This window comes from Parasteatoda tepidariorum, chromosome X2 (assembly GCF_043381705.1).
Source record: "Parasteatoda tepidariorum isolate YZ-2023 chromosome X2, CAS_Ptep_4.0, whole genome shotgun sequence".
NCBI lineage: Eukaryota > Metazoa > Arthropoda > Arachnida > Araneae > Theridiidae > Parasteatoda > Parasteatoda tepidariorum.
In genome coordinates this window covers 4422118-4438592 of record NC_092215.1, presented here as the reverse complement: position 1 = coordinate 4438592, position 16475 = coordinate 4422118, and the positions used below count along the sequence as shown (strand labels likewise).

Below are 16475 nucleotides of genomic sequence, written 5' to 3'. Positions count from 1 at the left end.
ACTAATAAATACTTTCTAATTAATTCAGTATTGTAATTTAATGATTTGGTGAGTAATCCTAAAATCAATGCCGGATATTTTCTGTAAATGAAAGTTCATAATAGACAACATTTATGGCAACATAAAAGGCAACATTTATGGGATACCCTAAAAAAAGAGTTTTTATAAAAGTTCGTCAAAAGCGAAGGATTATTTAAATGTTTTTGTTACAAGGGCCAGGTGGCCAAAAGTGAAAAGTCTTGTGGCTGCACTCGAGAAATCTACTGAAATAAATTCCATACCAGAAAGGTGAGATTCACTTTAATTGTACTAATATAGGGATATTATTAATAAAGGCTTCTTTCAAATATGAACAAAATATTTTATTTTTAAACTTATGACATTAAAACCCTGTAAAAAAAAAAAAAAAAGAAACACTGATGTAAAAGATCTGAAATTTCAAAAGTATGTTCCTAAAACAATAGAAATTTTTTACTCGTCGTTACAAAAAAACTTCAAATCGCACCGATAGATGACTCTATATGCGTAGTAAAGACGATCTTGAGATAAGTGCACTGAGGTGTGAAAAACCTTACTTTTTCTCAAAGCCCCTGCCATTGACGTTATTCTTAGTTACTGTTTAACTTGCAGCGCCATCTATCAATGCGATTTCACTTATTTTTATCACACTCAAAAAAATTGTCATTGCTTCGGGCTATAATATTGATAATAATTATTAATATTGATATATCAGTTCTTTTGGACTAGTGGTTCTTTTCTTCCTGAGTTTTAATATCAGAATTTTTTTGAAAAAAAAAATCACCCTTTACATTACTAAAAGTTCAAATGAGATTTTATGAAAAATAGAATTATTTTTTACAAATAAGTAAGCTTCTTTTTTTTTTTTTTTTTTTTTTTTTTTTTTTTTTTTTTTGGTTCGGTTTATATCGTAATTACTTAATTACAGCAATCATTTGGTCGGCATTTCGAATTATATTCTGTACTATTTTTTACAGTTAGTTCTTTTTCGTTCTAGGATACATTTTTGATTGAATGTTTTTCAGAAGAAAAAAAATTACTTACTTGGAGTGTTTTAACCAAAGAAGAGAACGATTATTTCATTTGAAACACTTACTCTTAATAATTGTTTCAAATAAAAGTTATCTTTAGTTTTTCATTTTCATAATATCTTTTTTTTTAAATCAATATAAAACTATTTGATTAAATTTTTATTTGTAAAAATTTTGATATATTATTATTAATATTTTTTTTTTTTTAAGAATTGTTCAGACAACTATTTTAGTTTGAGGACGATCATTTGAAGCACTTTATATTTTCCTTATCAAAAAGGAAATTTTATATTTTGTGAAAAATACGAATTGTTCACATCGTAACGGTATTTAAAATGATGTTAGTGCGAGCAAAATAATTTCTTCCTATTTATAAATTGAAAGGAACACCTTTTCAAAAACCATTCACAACTATTGCTATTCATACTAATAAATATTACATTCTTATGGATATTAGATCTAACCAGATATTACGATTATAATAAACAAATAATTATTTGTTCTGACATTGCTTTCAAGTTACGCTTGTTCAGAAAATAATTTAAAAAGTTTTTCAGCATCGAAACAATATGAAATAAAATAGGCGCATTTTTTAAAATAAAAATTAAAACAAATGAATTTTAATCTACTGGGATCCAGCATATAATATACTGAACAACATTAAAAAAAATATAATCACTTAAGAAAGATTATTTAAAAATAGGTTTTCTGTTTAAATACTTTCAAATAGTGATTGTCTATGAAAAAATATAATTGGTTTTACCCTCGTAGCTCGAAATTTTAAAATACTATGAAAAATTATAAGAAAGAAAAAAGATCCATTAGGACTGCTTTATGGCATATAAATGTCTCATAGGTGAAATTCTGGCTCGAAATACTTACTTTAAAAATGAACACAGCTCGAAATATGTATTTCCAAAAATAGACACAGTTCAAAATGTGTGTTTAAGAAAATAGATATAGCATTTGATTTCATTTTTAACTTTTTTTAAAGAGTCACGTTTTTTTTAAAAATAAACTGATAAATCCAACGTTTTATTGAATTAGCTTTTTTTCAGAAAAAATATTTCAAAACTTAAAAATTTTTTTTACTAGGTTGCCGCGTATGCAATAAATTTATAACGTAATAATGTAAATTTATAACGTTGTAGGAATTAAGAGTTCTAAAAACTCACTTTATAGTTTAGAATTCACCTGAAAAGTTACATTTGTAATATACCTAAACAACCCGAAGACCGGGACCGTACAATGATTATTCTTAGTGTTTAAATTAGTAACGAAATGTCGTTATTCTTCGTTAGCTTGTGAAATTTGGGTCCAAAACTTGATAGGTTTAAAACTCTTTTGCTGTATCACATGCTTTTTGAGCAGTGTTCAGATTTAAAAACTCTTATTGTCTGTGTCTTATGAAGTTTATTTCATAACCAAAAGCGAAGTCAAGCATCACTGGCTGCAATCAGTAAGCGGTTGGGTGACCACTTTGTACCACCTACGTAGGGACCGAGGGTACGCTGTATCTGTCCTCGCTAAACTGTTCTGCCGTAAAATGCTCGACTTTGTGCGCAGGTCGTCGGGCTACCAAAGTTGAGGAGCCATCCCCTCTGCAGAGGATCAAAATGGTGATAGCATGTCTTCGGATCATCCTAGAGGTTGTTTCCCAAACCGTCGCCAATAGCCCATTGTGCAGGTCTAGTGCGACGTAAATAAAATACCTACTTACCTACCTCAGAACCAAAGGCAAAGTAATACGCTACAAAATATTCTATAATAAGTAGCTGTTGTAGTTGTAGTTCATTTACGTCGCACTAGAGCTGCACAATGGGCTATTGGCGACGGTCTGGAACACATCCCCGAGGATCATCCGAAGACATACCATCACAATTTTGATCCTCTGCAGAGGGGATGGCACCCCCGCTTCGGTATCCTGACGACCTGCACGCGAAGTCGAAGTTCAGGAAGGAGTTTACGGTAGAACAGTTTAACGAGGACCGCACACCCTCAGTCCCTACGCAGACTGATGGAAGTGACCACAGCCAGTGATCTACTGGGTATCGTGTTTTAACGATAAGTCTGCTGTGAGATCCTATAATATGTAAAAAGGGATAAAAATTTTGTTACTGTAGATGTAATAATAAAAATAATTTTAAAAAATAATTTAAATTTTATCTATTAAATTTTAACAAAAACTACTTTTTATCGCAATTAAGGGTTTATTTTCCGCTTTTCTAGGTAAAAATTACATTTTATGCCATTATTTAAAGCCTGAAAAGAAATAAACGATTTATTTCTATCTGATTTCATAATTTTTCATTGAAATTGACTTATATTTTTGTTAATAATTTAAAAATTACAATATGGATTTCGACGTCTAACTCTTCCCCTGATTAGTCATTTGATTTCCATAAATTCGATCCTTTTGTCACGTGCCATTGCTGTTTCTTAGTTGTTTCAGCAGGGAACTTTTATTTATCTTAATTTCATGTTTTTTAATGATTAATGTCGGCATTGGTTCCGTGTTCAATTTTTAAATCTAATTTAAAGATTTGGCGATCTTGTCACCGATACGCAAAATTTTAAAACTTATAGAAACTATGCAAAACTTAAAAACTATATAACTCTCAAATTTCGTGTTTTGGCATTTAAAATTACATTTCTTAAAATGGGGTAAAAAATTACAAAACCTCAAAATTTTTTGAACAGTTATTAAATGTTAAAAAAATAATAAATAATTATTAAAAACTATTTTTTGCATCGAATAATCTTGGGATAACATTATTCGTTTAAAAGGTTCTCGAGATATAGTGGAATGTGTTAAAATAACAGATTTCCCATGTCCTATTATTAGAAGATTCTATGCAAAATTATAATTATCAGGTGTACTCAGATGCAATTGTTTACACAGCATTGTAATGCAATACGTTCAAAATAAATACAAATAGGAACAAAATCTACAGAATAAAAGCTGGTAATTAAGATTTTACATAGAATCTTATTGTATATCATGCAGTGAAGTCTGATTTCAACTTCAAATATTAATTAGCATATATCAGACTGTTCACTAGATCAAAATTTATTCAGGTGTTTATAATGTGATAGAATGCTCTCAGAATCCTAGCGTTGGCTGATCTTCTACTCTCACACCGAACACAATGCTGACATAAATTAATATCCTCAAGTGGGTAGACTCCCGTTACTTGGGAAAGTTTTGTGGTTTTGCTCTCCACGAAACCCGGATTAGTTCCTCCACAAGGGTTAATTTGTCCCAATCCTAAATTTAGGAACTTCCTTGCCTGTTAGATTGATATCAAAATTATAAAGCTATAGAGTTGAACATTGATAGTCTCAGAATTGGACCGGTTGTTCAACGCGAGTTATAATACTAAATACACTCTATAACAAAAAAATCGACGCACCAAGAAGGACTTGTCCGATTAAAACGAAAATTGGTGGATAGGAAGACAATGTACTGAATAGCAAATGATTAAAATTTCAGAACAATTGAATAATTTATTGCAGAGCTACAGTAACAAGTTCAATAAGGTGTTGACCCGCCTCTAGCCTGGATACAAGCTGCCACACGGCGTGGCATAGACCGATAAAGCTCCCGGATGGTCTCTTGCGGTATTTCCTGCCAAATTCGATCCAATTGTCGAACGAGGTCATCAACATTCCGTGCCAGATGCAATCGCCTTCCCATCATATCCCAGACATGCTCGATGGGAGAGAGATCTGGTGATCTGGCAGGCCAAGGAAGAGTTTGACAAGCTTGCAGACAGTTCATAGCAACACGTGCCGTATGTGGTCTGGCATTGTCCTGCTGAAAAACCAGCCCAGGGCGCTGCAAAAGGAACGGTAGCAAAACAGGTCTTAGGATGTCGTCGACGTACCGCTGTGCAGTAAGTGTACCTCTAATGACGACCAAAGGGGTCCGGCTGTCAAAGGAAATGGCACCCCAGACCATAATGCCTTGTTGAGGGCCGGTGTGGCGTGCAATAGTGAAGGTAGGATCCCCCCTCTGCCCTGTGCGTCTCCAAACACGTCTTCGATGATCGTCAGGACACAGTTGGAAGCGGGATTCGTCACTAAAGACTCTACGTCCCCAGTCGGCATCATTCCAGCCTGATCGAGCGTCGATTTTGCGCGTCTTAGTGCGTTCTTGGTGCGTCGATTTTTTTGTTATAGAGTGTATATACAGTAAAAACAATACAGCTGTATAGTATCACCTGATAATTATAATTTTACATAGAATCTTATAGTGCGTCTAATAATATGAGACTGTATATAAAGAGGTGAATGCCATTTTCAGCTGAGTTTTTTAAACAAATATTTTGAAACGTGTGCAGGATTTTGTCCATTACAGCAGTGTCCATTTTCTTAAAAACGCATTTCGAGCTGTGTTCAGAATAAAAAAAACTCACAAACGAGTTGTCATGGTTGTCATACTGGTTAGAAATTTTTTTTGTTGGATGAACATAGTAAATAAAAGCTACTTAAGAGAATAGTAAGATTCTTTGATTTGAGGAATTCTGTATCAAACTGGGATCAAATTAAGAGGTATGCAAAATCATAATACTCGCTTATATAGCATTGCAGCCCGCTATGAGCCTTGGCCTGTCGAACAATATCGTTTAATATGTTCTTATTTTTAGCTTTCCAGTTTTTTACCTTGATTGTGATTTGATATATCGCCCAAACATCTTTTTATCTTCCTCTTGGTCTCGAAATCCAATTCATACGTTCTCTTTTATCTATCTTTCAATCATAATAAATAGTTTCATGCATTAAAATACAAAAATCCCTAACCCATCCGGGTGCAACTCGAATTCTTATTTGAATTCACGTTGATAGATTTTTTACAGTGTTTATTGAACATTAGTTTACTCATTTTATTGTTTTTTTTTATTAATAGAAGTGTTTGGTGGAAAAAAACAATGGATATTTCTTCCTCAGACATTCCATTTTCTTAACTGCTCAAAAAATTAAGTTATTTAATGAAATGTTAAAAGTTTTTACTTTCGCATACGAAATCAAAAAAAATAAATAATAAATAAATAAAAGCAATATTTAATTATGCATTTAGTAGAGAAGCCGAATGAGTCGCAACGACAACAATGTCAACAATCTTTGATTAATGTTTTTTGAATAATTTTCTTTTGAACGAAATTTAGTTTCATAAAATGACATGAAAAATATTTTGGGAATTTTTAAACAGTTAAATGAAGCTAAATTCTTATATTTATTCAAGTGTAAAAAATTTTTTTTTTCTTTTAGAAGGTCAAAGCATTGGTGATTTGTAAGATTCTTTTGATTAAGTATACAAATGGCTACTGAAATACGTAGGTTTTTTTTTCGTTACCAATTTTCGTAAAGATTAAATAAAAAAATACATGTTTAAAAAAACATATTTTTTTAATTCAAAATGCTAAAAAGAAATCCTAACACTTAAACAAGAAAGTGAAAAAACCTTCGTAAGTTGAAGATGGGACTCCGGGTGCAACAGACTCAAAGAATATTCTTTGCTAAGTAATGTTTTTGGTTGTTATTCTAAACAATTAGGTTTAATGTCTTAAGGCATCTTTTCAACAAAATAATTGTATAATTTTTATTTTTAGTGAGTGAGAGAGAAATTTTCAGAAGTGAGGTTATTTTTGTTTTCGATGTCTACACTGGAAAAAAAAATCCCATAAAATTCACGATTTTAAACTGGTAGCTGAGCTGGTTGCTCAAAACCGTAATACTTAGGAAGAAAACCAGTAGCCTCAAGAACATGCAAGAACAAGTTTTTTCTGTAAAAGTTACAAAGTAAAACCTTTGTCACAATTGTTCTTTTTTTTTTTTTTTTTTTTTTTTTTTTTNTTTTTTTTTTTTGCACAATCGAAGTACAAAGTTTTTTCGAAAAAAATCCGTAGTCGAAATCGTTTTTTACGAGAAAAAACTTTTGTCGAAAATAATATATATCAGATCAGATAATAAATATTTTATGCCGACAATGTGATAGTTGAGAGCAAAGAGCAGATTTCGTATCAATCAGTCATCGCTGGGATTCGAACTCAAGTATCTCGTTGAGAAGCTCTGTCTCCGGAGATAATTGTCGACAATGTCAATCGAGTCTTCTAGAGCAAATACAGGATGCGGTAAGGTTCGACATTGCGGCTTACCCTTATGATGCTCTGTTATACCTTGTTCCATAGTTTCTGTAGAAACACCGCTAAATCAACTGGAGGCTGTCCAACTTGCTGTTTTAAGTGGTGCTATATATGCTCGTTCGGTGATAAATTTGGTGATGGAGCAGGCCATGGAAAGGTGGTAATTCGGTGAAGGCATTTCTGTGGCACACAGTGTGTGACCGAGCATTACTTGTTGAAAAATAGCATCTGGAAGCCTTTTCATGAGTGGCAATTTCATGTGACCCTATGGTCAGAAGTGGCTCATATAATCATGGTTGGGTAACATAATCCTCTGGAAATCAAGTAGGTTTTGATGTTTTAGGTTCCGACTATCTCAGTAGTAATTTGTTTGATTTTTTCTTGCCTTAAGTATTCATTTGTGAAACCTAATGAGTAACGGTTTCTGTTTAAAAGGGGCTCATTAGAAAAGAGCTAGTGTATTAAAATCGTCAATTATTGAAAGCTTAGGAATCTGACAACTAACTGTGTTACAAAATTGCGTTTTAAATAAAATTTGTTTAGGATTATATCAATTCTATTCTGTTCATAAGGAGTACCCACAAAAGTAAAAATCAAGTGACAAAATTAAACAATTTCATTATTGTTTTTTGCTACAGAAAAATCTTAACATTCTCAGCTAAAAATGAACTGCAGTTTTTCTATATAATTGAAGTATTTAAGTTATTCGACAATCAACTGTAGCTTTTCTGTTGCACAATAAATACTTTGCAGTTTATTTGAAGTAATTTTTCAGAAATTTATTTTAAAAAAAACTTATAGCTAATGACTACAAATTAATTGTAGTTCATATGAACTCACTTTAAAATCATGAATTTGAAAAATAATAAAACTTTAAATCCGTAAACCTTTTAATGCAGTAAAGTTAAGGTAATTATACAGTCATTGTTTCAGAAGTATATTTTCTAATGTATCAACAGAAAAACTGTGTAAAAATGAAAGAGATTTATGACAATCAAGCATGTCCCCGTTATTATTTATTTTTTTCAAAAGTTTTCGTTTTCTTGGTGATTTTTATAAAGATTCTAGATGAATATATTAAAGACAGATGTTAATAAAATAATAATAGGCCTAATTATTTTATAATTTTGAAGCATAATCATCAACTTCGGTTGTTACATTAGAAAAAAGGAAAAAACATTCTGTTATAAAAATTTATACTGTATTCATTCACGACACACTCTCTTATTATTTATAATAATTTAAAATGCTCGCGATAAATACTAAAATAAATAAGCAATAAAAATAACTTTTATATTTGTGCACAAATTTAATTATAAAATCGTAATTTAAAGAAAATTATTTTGCTGTCTTTAATAACTATTCGGTACATGCCAGTAAAAATATTTGCAATTTTAGAAAATTTATTAAACAATTTACATTTAATTTCCATTAATTATTTTAACCAATTATTTATTTTGAAAGGGATAAAAAAAATTTTTAATTGTCATTGTTTCACAATAAGTCAAAACTATAATAGAAGGAAGGGATTTAGGCTGATTCAAGAAAAGCTCATTGTTCATTATAGAAATTTTTCAATGTAATTTGTATTTTATGTTTTTGTTGAAGAACGAGGGTATAAACGATCATAAAATAAACAGTTTAATAATGCTCAAGCAATAGAATTATTCATGGTGTTTACTAATAAGTTTTAAAGTTCATGATCTTATAAACTGACAGACCATTATTTATAAGACTATATAAAAACTGTAACTCAGAGTAAAATACTATTGCATGCATTATTTCATTTTAAAATAATTTGTTTCGGAAATGCTTTTCTAATAAATTTATTTTATATTATTTACGTATAATTGAGAATGCTATAAGTTAAATCAGAACTATAATAAAGAAGCTAAATATTTAAAACGAGATTTATTTGGAAAAAAATTCCTTTGATGAGAAAAACAAATCCGCCCTAAAAACCTCAAAACAACTTTTGGATAATTTAAATCTTTTACCGATTACAAAATCACTCGAATCATTTAATTTTGGAAGACAAAATTTTAAAATATAGAAATGTTTTATTATGAAATTAAATGTTTTACAAATTGTTATTATTAATTATTATATTAAAGGAGTTGACAATATTACACATATTTTATCATATCCTGTAGTTTTATTATGTTGATTATATTAAAATTAATCTACAAAAATGAATAGAAAAAATGCCAAGCATGAGTCAATAATCGATTTACTGTTATTTTCATGTTAATTATTTTACCGTTACTTCTAAATTAGACTTCATATAATTGATGATTGCAATATTATTGACTTCATATGAATTTACTGTTACATTCAGAAATTAATTTTTATCAATAAATATATTCAATTGTGTTAAAGCAGTGAACGGTAATTTTCAATGACATTAATGACATTTTAAAAACCAGCTTTTGAATTGATTTTCTAAAAATAGAATTAAACATTTTCGCCTCATGTTTCAAAATAGTGCTTTGTAAACAATGACTTTTAGGACATATAAGAAAGGAAGAAAGAAAGGAATATCAATATAAAAGACTTCAAACAAATGATTTTTTTAATCCAAATAATGGGATTAACTTCCATAAGAAAATATACACAAAAGTTATTATTGAATGTATTTAGTGTTAGTAATATTTGAAAGTCTGAAATATATTAATTCAATCAAATAATAAATCCATATTGCTTATCTACAGAGGAAGCTAAAGTATAAAACTAAAAAAATTCTTAAACCTAAAATATTTTTATAGATTTAAAGAAGACTTGAGACAATTAAAGGATGATACTGCTAGTGATGAAGAAAGTTTACCTGAAATACGTCTACAAAGGTAAATTGAACACTTTTTACTTCAAAGCAATTCAGTGGCAATCAAGCTCTGCGGATATTTTTATTATTGTTTAAAATTTAGCATATTTCAGCTTTCACACGCGATGAGCTAACGATAAATATTTTGTATTTTTAAGAGAGTGAAATTTCAGATGAATAAAATTCTTTAGAGGATACAGAGGATGAAAGAAAAAAAAAATTAAAAAAAAAAGCGATTTNTAACATCCCCGCCGTACCTTAGCATTGCGCGTAATCGATGTTGATCATTAAAAAGCAATTTAATTTAAATTCTAAAATTTTTTCATTTCCGTAAACCAGTATATTATTTTGTATATTGTTTAAAGATGTCTATTCATTGCTCATAATTTATTTGTTAGTTTATTGAAGCTTTAAAAGCAGAGATCATTCAGATTACGAGCAATTATATACTATAGTTTCGGTTTTGTTTAGTTTCGGTTTACAGAACTTAGGTTAATTAAAATCGAAGGAAGGATATTTGCTTATTCAACCATAGTTATTAGTTTGGAGAGTCTGGTTCTATTATAACTGAAGTATAGATGCTTATATTAGCTTTTTTTTATATTTAAAAATATGATTTAACAGAACGAGTTCAAAACTAAAATCCTTTGAATTTTATAAGTTTACTATTATTGTTTTAAAATCGTTAGAATTAAAAATGCACATTAATGACATATTTTTTTTTAACAAAATATAAGCCATAATTAATTTTGTTAAATTTTCGTAATCGTAAATTTGTTAAATTTTCCGATGAGAATTAAAAATAATTATTTGTAGCATTTATTATGAATTCGATTGTACTATCTATTAATTTCCGATCCTTATTAATGCCTTTGCACAAATAATTATTCAAATTATTATTATAATATATATGTGTGTGTGTGTGTGTGTGTATATGAATTTATAAATTAAAACATAAGCAAAACTTAGTGTTTTTAGTGTTTCACGCAATCCTTTATTCTTTTAACTCTACAACGACGTATTTATTATCACATCATATAAACAAGCAAGAATTACGTTAGAGTTCAAGTTTTACTAAATTATACTTAATTAATCACACTAACCGAACTTCATTGGCAATAATAACCGGTTAATGTGATTAACCTGTATATTTTTGATATTTATCGAAAAAGGTTATTTTTAATGATTTTAAGCGTAACATTAGGAATCGTAAAAGGCACTTAAAAGGAAAATTCATAAAATATTTTAGAATCGTTTATCGTAATAAAGGAGTCTTAAATAACTCATCTTTGTATTTCATTTAAAAACCAACAATATTTCATAAGTTTTACGCTTTTTTTTTGTTAATCAATTCTCTAAAAATAATTATTTTATATCTGAATGAGGTAGTTTTATCTAGAATTATATTATTCTACTATAATCTTGCATTCTCTTTAAAAAAAGTACATAATGCCTGGATTTTTTGTTTTATTTTTCTCGATACATAGATTTTTTTGGGGTAAATAAGTGTTGCTTATAACTGACTGAAAATCATTTTTTTAACCTATGACTGAACATTTACAGCCCCTGGCTAAATTATTGGACGCACTGTAAGAGTCTATATAAAATCTTAATTATCAGGTGATACTATACAACTTTATTGTTTTTACGAGACTGAAACCGGTTTGCAATTGTTTGCGTTAGTGTATTAATTAGTTAAGTTAGACGATATATGTTATAAATTCGACGATTGGATAAATTAAACGATATATTATATAAATATAGAATATTTGTCATATCAGGTATTATATTAGTATATTATAATAATTAGACCAATTTATTAGTTGCTCAGTAGTGTTTTAATACTTGCAAGTTTTGTACGAATTTATATGTCATACTCCTACATTCAAACATAAATGTAATGGGTTTTTATAGAGGAGATATTTTATATACTTTCTATTTGTATTTATTTTTAACGTATTGTATTACAATGTTAACCAATTAATACACGGATACATAAACAAGTTTAAGCCGGTTTCAGCCACGTAAAAACAATAAAAGTGTTGAGTATCACTTGATAATTAAGGTTTTACGTAGAATCTTACAGTGCGTCTAATATTTTGGCCAGGAGCTGCATAAGCTTATTTAATGCATATATATGGAAAAATAATGAAAAAAAACCCCATTTTTTTCCTTTATTGAGACATATGATCTTCAATATTAAAAATATTTGTCGCCAAAACACTGTTTTATATCAGTCACAAATAATTTAATAACTGTTTAATCTGATTTTAAATGTGATTAAATGATGTTTGATCAAAGCACATATATCTCATAACTTATTTAATAATATCAACTTAACTGACTATTTATTCAAAACTTGTTCAGTGAGCACCCTGAAATTTGTTGAACAGTCGAATTGTAGATATACGATTTTTTTTTTTACAATTCGATTTCTCAGGAACTATTCGACCGATTTTGTTAACATTTTATACTTTGGCGCATAAATAATACAAAAAATAAGCATAAATAAGCAATGATTAAAAATTATTTCTCACGAAGTTAAGATCTTTGGGTATACGAATTTCATAACTATGTATAAGTATTTCTAAATCTCTTAAAAATGTCTCGATATATATACGTAAAAAGTAAAATTAACATTAATTGATCTTTCAACCACTCTCCTGACCCTATTTTCTAGAAACTTCCCATATTCTAAAGGTCAGAAATCTGTCAACAGCAAAAAGGGATTTATAAATTCAAAGAAAGTACGTTTTTGTATCTGATTTCTTAATTAAAATATCGTCTGCACTTAACATAATTTGAGGTCTCCCCCCTAAACGATTAAGATTGATTCTTAACGTGAAAATACGATCATTAGATATTCAAGGTGTTTTGCGGCTTTCTTCGTACTGTACATTAGCCTGTAAGCAACATTACAATTAAAGTAAGTCATCACTTGTACGATCGTTTTCATCAATATTTACACGAAACTCCTAATTTATGAAAATATTTTTTTTTATCTTTATTTTTGTTTTGTTTATCCATTTGTTAATTCTTTTGTTTAATTATCGCTCTTAAATTTCAGTTAAAAATGAGACACTGGGAAAAGTATAGATGTTAAATCCATTTTCAATTAAAACCCACTTTTTTCAAATAAAGAATAATTTCATCGAATTTAAAAAATTTTTGACCCCATTTACAGACGAAACTCGTGATAAAGAACACCATTACAAAATCTTTTAAAAAAAACTTTATTAAAAATTTTCGCACAGTTTGTTTGTAAATGATTTTGTGAATGTTTGGGAAGGTCTATTAAATGGGAGTTTTAATTTAAGAAAAGAGTGACGTCAGTAGAAAAACTCCTCAGTAGAATCTATTCTCGTCCTTTAGTTTTCAGTCAACAATGGAGTCAGTAAGACATATAACAAGAGTTATCAAAACTCGCCATGAATCTCATTTTCAAATGATGAGTGAAAAAAGGAAAGTAAAGAAAGTCATTGGCCGTTCTATAAGTCTCAATTTCAATACATCTCCTAACAGGTTTTTCTTTCATCATTTTGCATGTTTTTCACTCTTGGTAAACATAATATTGTTTTTTATCAAAATAGCCTTAGTTAATACGGTGGTTTAGACTTTTTACTTGATTTTAATTTCTTTTTAGAATGTGCAACTTTTTTTTCACTTATCTAAAATTTTACTTAGGATACTAAAATTTTTACGGGTGTTTAATGTGCAGTCTCTGGCTGTATTATTAGAGGCCCTATGAGATTCTATGTAAAATTATAACTATCAGGTGATACTATACAGCTGTATTGTTTTTACTTGGATGAAACCGGTTTGCATTTGTTTACGCTCCTGTATCAATGGGTTAACATCGTAATGCAATACGTTAAAAATAAATACAAATAGAAAAAATCTCCTGAGTAAAAACCCATGACATGTATGCTTAAATATAAAAGTATTGTATATAAACTCTTGCAAATCATGTCATTATTAATAAAAACTACAGTGCTACCAATAATTCAATCTAATTATTATAATATACTAATATAATGCTTAATATAATACATATTCTATATTTATATAATATATCGTCAAATTGATACACTTACGTAAGCAAGTGCAAACCGGTTTCAGTCTTATAAAAACAATACAGCTGTGTAGCATCACCTGATAATTAAGATTTTACATAGAATCTTATGGTGCGTCTAATAATTTGACCATGGACTGCAAGTACAGACATGTTTTGAAGAAATACTTTTTTGAAATAATGCAAAGTTAATTTTCCTTAGAATTAAAATTTGCAAACTAAGACATCTTGCATATAAAATGGCTTGAAACAACGTTTAATAGGTTGTCAAATATGTTCTTTTTCAAACCATTCTAGCTCAAAGCAATAGAAAGATTAAAAAAATTTTACCAATATTCAAGTGCTAATATGAATTTAAGCAACGTGCCATATTCCAACAAATAAACCACGTTTAACCACGTTTTAATTTAATAGGTTTATTAGAAGTCGGGAACTGCTGACCATCCGATGAAAAAAATTTAATTAAGAAAAACAGATTTAAATACAAATCTTTGAAAAAAGAACTCATGAAACTTAATAAACAAATAAAAATTAATAAACAAAATTATGCAAACGAAAAAAATAATGTGTTATTTGAGAGAGTATTTTTTGAGCATACTTGCTGTCAAATTGGTCAGAACAAAACAGGTCATAACATCCAGACCCTTTAACACTAAAAAGACTGAAATAGCCCAAACATTGTGAGTATAAAGAAATTTGTTTAAAATTATTTTTAAATATTTTTGACATTATTTTCAGTTTTATAACAAGTTATTAGCAACAAAAAAAATAATTATAAAAGTCAAAAAATTCTGAGAAATTGTGTCATTATATACATCATTGTTTTTCTAATTGAAATTAAAAATCAGTCAAAATGACTTCCTTGGGAAATCTAACGTAAACATATGAAGCATTTGGGTTGTAAAGAAGAATTTTTCTTTAGAACACTTTCATTATGTTTCATTGTTTATCAACTTGATACACTTCTTTAATAGTCTCAATTGGATGATCCTAAATTTTAACTGGAAAAAAAATTCATTTAGAGCACTTAATGAAAATAAATTCCAAATCTGCAGAATGTTATTACAGAAATAACTATTAAAATAAAATTAAGATTTAAATATTAAATTAAATAAATAAAATGAAACAACTAATTTGATAGGATTAGATAAAATGATACGAAATAAAAAATTATTCTTTCTTACGTCATTACGATGCTTCGGGAGTGGTTACTTATATTACAGAAGTAACAGGCAATCTCCTTGCATTTAGAACTCTGAACGATAAAGTGAATTTTAAAAAAAAACTAAATTCCAACAATGTAAACTTACTACTAGAGATGAGAAACGCTCGGCCCGAAAGCCCGAGTGTCAACTATGGCCCGGCGTAGGCTTGTTTGCTAAGAGAAGATAAAAAGGTATAAGAACGTAATTTTATTTATAAGGTATAAAAAAAAAATCTTAATTATCACGTGATACTAAACAGCTTTATTTTTTTATGTGATTGAAACCGGTTTGCACTTGTTTACATTAGCGTATCAATTGGTTAAATTAGACGATATATAATATATACCACCAAAACTAATTAGACTTGTAGAAGCAAGCATGTCAAACACCGTATGCAGAGTCAAACTTTTGGGATCTTTATCTGAAGAAATTAAAGTAAATAATGGAGTCAGACAGGGAGACTCCTTATCCTGTCTTCTTTTTAATGTTGCTCTAGAGAAAGTTATAAGAGATGCTGAAATCAATATCAGAGGCAACATATTTTCAAAATCTATTCAAATATTGGCGTATGCGGATGATTTAGACATCATTGCACGAACTGTTCCTGCATTAAAAGAAGCTTTCCTTTCTTTGGAGCTTGCTGCTAGGGATATGGGACTAATCATCAATACCGATAAGACCAAATACATGCCTGTACTTGCTAAATTAAATTCTAGTGAATCCTATCTGGAGATTGGTTCCCACAGGTTTCAGACTGTTCAGAATTTTACTTACCTTGGTTCAATAGTTACTGCCGACAATAACATAGACAATGAGATTCGGAGTCGTCTAATTTGTTCAAATAAAGCTTTTTATGGTTTAAAACGTTTTTTCAAATCCTCTCTTTTATCAAAAAATACAAAACTTTTACTCTATAAAACATTAATTAGGCCAATACTTACCTATGGCTCTGAGACCTGGAACCTAACTCAAGCTGGTGAAAATAAAATTGCCATTTTTGAGAGAAAAGTTTTGAGGGCCATCCTTGGTGGGATAAAAATAAATAATTCCTGGAGAAGACGATATAATACTGAACTGTATAAAATCTACAGAGAGCCAGATATTGTGAAATTCATTAAAATAAATCGAATGAACTGGGCAGCTCACATTTTCAGAAGGAATGATGACTCAAATTTAAAGAAA

At 29.2% G+C, this 16475-nt stretch overlaps 1 protein-coding gene across 5 annotated transcripts in view; it reads left to right on the top strand.

The window, feature by feature from the left end:
* The window catches only part of LOC107449376 (3',5'-cyclic-AMP phosphodiesterase 4C), a 154564-nt gene that overhangs the window by 59480 nt on the left and 78609 nt on the right, over positions 1 to 16475 (top strand). For 2 of the 5 annotated variants that reach the window (XM_043047737.2, XM_043047738.2), the window contains exon 2: positions 9961 to 10038. The exons of 2 other annotated variants lie outside the window; for them this stretch is intronic. In XM_043047737.2, coding sequence (XP_042903671.1) covers positions 9961 to 10038 — 78 coding nt within the window. Of the gene's footprint in view, positions 1 to 9960; positions 10039 to 13379; positions 13539 to 16475 lie in introns of those variants that run through there. One more of the 5 variants, XM_043047739.2, reaches the window with a different exon arrangement.